At 42.4% G+C, this 5,137-nt stretch overlaps 1 protein-coding gene across 1 annotated transcript; it reads right to left on the bottom strand.

Moving 5' to 3' along the window:
- Positions 1–2: 2 nt before the first annotated feature.
- Positions 3–464, bottom strand: SARC_00354 (hypothetical protein; the record flags this gene model as incomplete). The annotated part of the gene is made up of 1 exon (XM_014305957.1): positions 3–464. One exon carries the CDS (start codon positions 462–464, stop codon positions 3–5), a length of 462 nt encoding a protein of 153 aa, XP_014161432.1.
- Positions 465–5,137: the final 4,673 nt, after the last annotated feature.

The following is a 5,137-nucleotide window of genomic DNA, read 5'->3' on the forward strand; positions in this document are numbered from 1 at the left end:
CACTAATCGTCTGGCTGGACCCTCGTCTTAGCCGTTTGGCCCTGCTGGCCCTGTCCTTTTATTTCTTGAACTTCTAATGCCTGCTCCTGATTCGGTTGCTCCTTGGGTTCGTTCGTGGGCTCTTTGGGTGCGGTCGTAGTGTCAAAATCTGTCTTCGATCTTGAAGTCTCAGTAAGGTTAGGCCGGAGCCTAAATCGTTCGAGCTGTTTGGCCATACTTGTTCGATTTAGCCTGAAGCGTCCATTGGTCGCCTCAGATTCCCTTTGCTGATCCCATCGGACGTGCTGATCGCTCAGTCTCGGCGTCTCTTCCTCTTCACTGTTACTATTTGACATCAAGGATGGCATTGTGGCACTAGCGTCACTACTGGCGTACCCACTGTCGTCTTCTACCGCGTGTGGATTGTGAAAGATTCCGTCATTTTGCAGTGCCATCTTACTTTCACTATTATAATTCGACGTCATCTTTCTTTGTTCGTCTTATTCCTATAGAAAAAACTAAAAAATTTCATTCAATTATTATAACGTAGCTTATTTCTTAATTACTAATAAACTCACAACTTCCTTGGTAAGTTAAAAATGTGGTAAACGAAAGCTTCAATAACTGTATCGCTACGTTCTTCCTCCGTAGAGAGGGAGACGTTGCTCATTTATTAGTAATTGTAAAATTAGTGACTCTAAGAGTGAGTCATAAGTCATGTGCTGTAATAGTCAGCAAAACCTAAGTTTATCAGATTATTCTGATAAACTGTAAAAAGCTATACTAACTAAAATAAACTACTAAACCCTAAGTACTTGTATTCTGACCACAGCCTATTTGTTAGTAGAAAGTACTATGAAAATGTGTTTGTGATGCTGTGAACACGTAGCTAATATATAGGTTCCCTTACCGTGTATGTATTTCTCATAATTGTTTTCAGAGTAGTATAATAGCGATGTATGTCCGTGTGGCTCGTATTGAAGGATGTGGATAAATGGCGTGTCGATAAGAGGTGCCGGAGGCGGATACTATCGTTTAAAGTTATGCCACAGAGGATCCACCTAGTCCCTCTTTCTAAGTATTATTGTATGTGTAACCATTTACATATTATTATTGTGATTTCATGCATCTCTTGAATTATGAGTTCAGTATAATTATGTGTACGCTACTATGTTGATATGTGCCGTCTATATGAATTGCCGTGGTCATCTATGTCTGTATATGTTATGTTAAATAAAAAAATTTAAATTTCGGTATAACTAATTGTATTTATGATCCTATTAGCATATGTAACCGTGTATATCATCGTACCCATAAAAGTATCCTTTGTTTCTTGTGTTCTTTCGTATATGAGTGATTATAGTTAAAACAATTATCATTGACAATTGATATTCAATCTAAATCATTAATGCATGAACCAGTTTCAAGCTGTGTATCTCATGTGACGTCATATCCTAGGTATAAGTATGTTATACCATGGAATTATTATCCATGATACCGTAGTAAAAAAATGTCTGGTATTCGTTGTTGTTATACACCTTGTAACATGAACGACTCCGTTATAATCACTGTACCATGTGTATGCAACTTAATCTAGTCCGTAACCAAATTGAGATTTACTGGTCCGAATCAGCCACTAGTCTATGTTCATTTGTAATGTATTATAACTTCATATCTGTTTATGAAGAACTTCCATGTTAAATCTATCCATAAATTAAAGTGTCATTTCTTTTGAATGTGATTATATTCGATTGAATGTGATTGTATTCGATTGAATGTGATTGTATTCGATTGAATGTGATCTCGATTTCAAACACGTATACGTGTGACCCTATGTTGATTTGTTATGCGTAAGCCCTCTATCTATAACGCGCAGGACCTCCTCTAATATGTGTGAAAAGATGAGTGTCGTAGCGTGCGTATTTGCTGAGATATCCGTGTTTTAGCTGTGAGTTATATATTGGTTATTGTATGTTTACGAGTGTTAACGTTCATTGTAACACGTAAACGGTTGTGAAACCGTTTTCTATTGTTTTTTGAAAAAAGATATATGAAATAATTAGGCCCATTTTTAGGCCCCGTTGTTCTGTAAATATATACGTAAACGAATTAGACTAAAAGCGTAAAACGCATTAGACTAAAATTGTGAACCGCATTAGACTAAAAGCATAATGTTTGTGAAAGTTAATACAGAGTGTTCTCCTTCATCCGCCTATGTTGCGGGCGGTTACCATTTTACTATATAATAACAAATAATACTGTACTGTCTTCTTTCTTCTCTCATTACAGATTTGACCGTGTGCGACACCTATATATGTGACGCTCACCAACCATGGGTATCAGCGACAACTCCTTGTCGTGCCCGGCCATATCGTAGTATACCATTAAACCTACTTATTCTGGTCTGCGCTTGTTCTTAATGATTTGAGGTGTTATGTATGATGTGCGCGTGGTGTGATGTTCTCATGAGCATACTTGAGATGGGCACGCTTTCCGTGACTCCGTCACAGCGCCTTACATGTTCCGCCTGCCACACCAATAGGGTTACGCATATTCCGTCGTCTACGTAGTAGTGTCTCAACTGTATCGCCTCCTGCGTGACACGTCACACATGTTCCGCCTGCTGCGTAATCATGTTGTACACGTTCCGCAGTCTACGTAATAATGCTACCCGTGGTATCGTTGGGTACGTAATAATGCTATCCAAATCAACACCATTCATAGCGACTATGCAACACGCTTGAGGCTGCGAGTTCCTACCGACTCTTAAGTGTTAGGACAAAGTTCAATGCGAAGTGTCCTCAGGGTTGCTCACCTCTGAGTAAGAGTCAACAGGGTGCTCGCCTGTACTCTCAGCATCTAAATAACCATATGGTATATTCTGTCGACTGTGATAGTGCCATGCAGCACGCTAGCGAGGCTGCAGCTGCTCACCGACTTCAAAGTGCCTACGCAAAGTTCAATGCGCCGTGTCCTCAGGGTTGCTCGCCACTGAGTTAGAGTCAACAGGGTGCTCGCCTGTACCCTAAGCTTACAGATATACTTGCCACTCACCACCACGGCTCATGTTTAGCGACGTATGACGTCGTGTGTCTGCTTGTTTCTATGTCTATTGTATTAGTGTTGCACGTATATTACTATGACACTAGTGTAAGCCCTTGTATGTTTATATGTGCTTGTTGTCTTCTTATAGTGTATGATGCATCAAATTACTTATATTATTTCCGTTGTTGTCGAATATGTATCATGTTTATCTATCGTAATGTGTGTAAGCAATGTGTCTTCTAATAGTGATCTGTGCAGCTCAGTGCATCATATATGTTCTACTACAGGTGTCTATTCTGTATATAACAGCTTTTATTACAAGAATATCATTCCTCTAACATCGACTATCGGTTACATGAGTGTGTTGTCATCACCCATGCACGCAGCAAGAACGCAACCTCGGCCAGACATACCATCGACCCAGGCTGCTCTAACCTTGTACCAGGCGTCGTTGTCGTCGACTCTCACGCGTTTGAATCCATTTGCGATATGCGGGCACGACGTTGGGATCGTCAGAGGCATCGGCTGTCATCCATGTAGGAGATCCTTCCAACCAGCGTACCGAATATTTCGATTGCTGAGTCGCCTCATTATGACGGTGCGATATGATGTGTCGAAATGTCGAGCCGCCCTCTCTCCATAGAGATTCATCGAGTAGTGGCTCCGTAGCCCGATGCACAAGCCGAATAATCTCCACATTCACGGGTCGGTCTCTGAGCTCAGGCGGCTTGCTGCTATCCTTTGCTCGTAGATGGTAGCTCTGATTTTCCCGACTATGGATTACGTACGGACCAAGCAGTGGTTTCATGGCTTTGGTCGTCGCTCCCTGAGCGAGTATCATGACGACGTCTCCCGTCTTACATTGAGTCAAATCAAATTTACGCATCTGATCCGTAGCCTCTGCTATGACATCAGTATACTTAATCGTTTTCAGATGAAGTTTTGGTAAGATAGTCTTCTCCAAATCATCCTGCCTCTTTAACCATGCATCATTCGTGGTAGGAATATGACCAGGTAAGTCATCAGTCATGTTTGCAAACGGGACATGTCGTCGACCAAAATAAACGCTAAATGGTGCTGATTTGTGACGTCGTGATATCCGAAGGTTCTGGTATAACATAGTAAACGGTAGACGTTCATCTCACAACTCCGGACAACCAACACACTATGCGCGCACGCATTTGTGGATTTCCTTATGTCGGCGTTCCGCCGCGCCAACTTCTGCGGGCGGTATGGTTGGGACGTCTTGTGTATAATGCCCAACGCTCGTGTGATGGATTGGACAATATTGTTTACAAATTCGGTGCCCTCGTCACTCTGAATCTTACGAGGAAATCCATGCTCACCAAACACTGACACTAACTCTGCCGCCACTGTCTTTGCATCCTTCGCAGGTATCGCCCTTAGAATAGAGTAGCCGCCACATCAAGCACATGTAAAATAAATTTGTTTCCTTTAGTGGATGTGAACGCCATAGGAATGAGATCCATGTGTATATGATCCTAGGGGTACCGAGCGGTAATATTCATTAACGGATAAAATCGTATTGTTGCTCCAGCATGTGCGACATAACTTGAGGACTTCTTCTGTGATTGGAAGCATCTGGTCCCAGTTATGTCCATCGTCGCGCGTACTGTAACTGCTGGGGCCGGATGTCCTTGTTCATGAAATTGTAATGTCAACTGAACCCGACGGTTCGCTTCCTCGTGCCCTGGATGATTCATCACTGTAGCACCCGCACATATTTCAGGAATCTGTGCAGCGATCTGTCGCGTTCGTTTCGTCATCACCGGTTGTGCCCAATCTTCCTGATAACGTGTACTAGCGTCTTCACATAGAGGTACCTCCAACCCTAAGTCACACCAAAACGATGGATTGAATTTGTATCCAGATGGAGGGCCAATGTTTTTACCGATTCGGCTAAACCCTAAAACGGGTATATACCACAAGCCTGTGAGCCGTGCTTCAAGAATGTGTGAGCCATACGTGGGATAAGTAGCGGGTCTGCTTGCATCATCGATAGAAGTAAAGGGAACCATGGCACACGTGTGTTCAACGGTAAACATATTGTTGCCGACGCCTTGTCCTTCAACACCTTACGCAACACCTTATG

Source organism: Sphaeroforma arctica (assembly GCF_001186125.1).
Source record: "Sphaeroforma arctica JP610 unplaced genomic scaffold supercont1.10, whole genome shotgun sequence".
Lineage (NCBI taxonomy): Eukaryota > Ichthyosporea > Ichthyophonida > Sphaeroforma > Sphaeroforma arctica.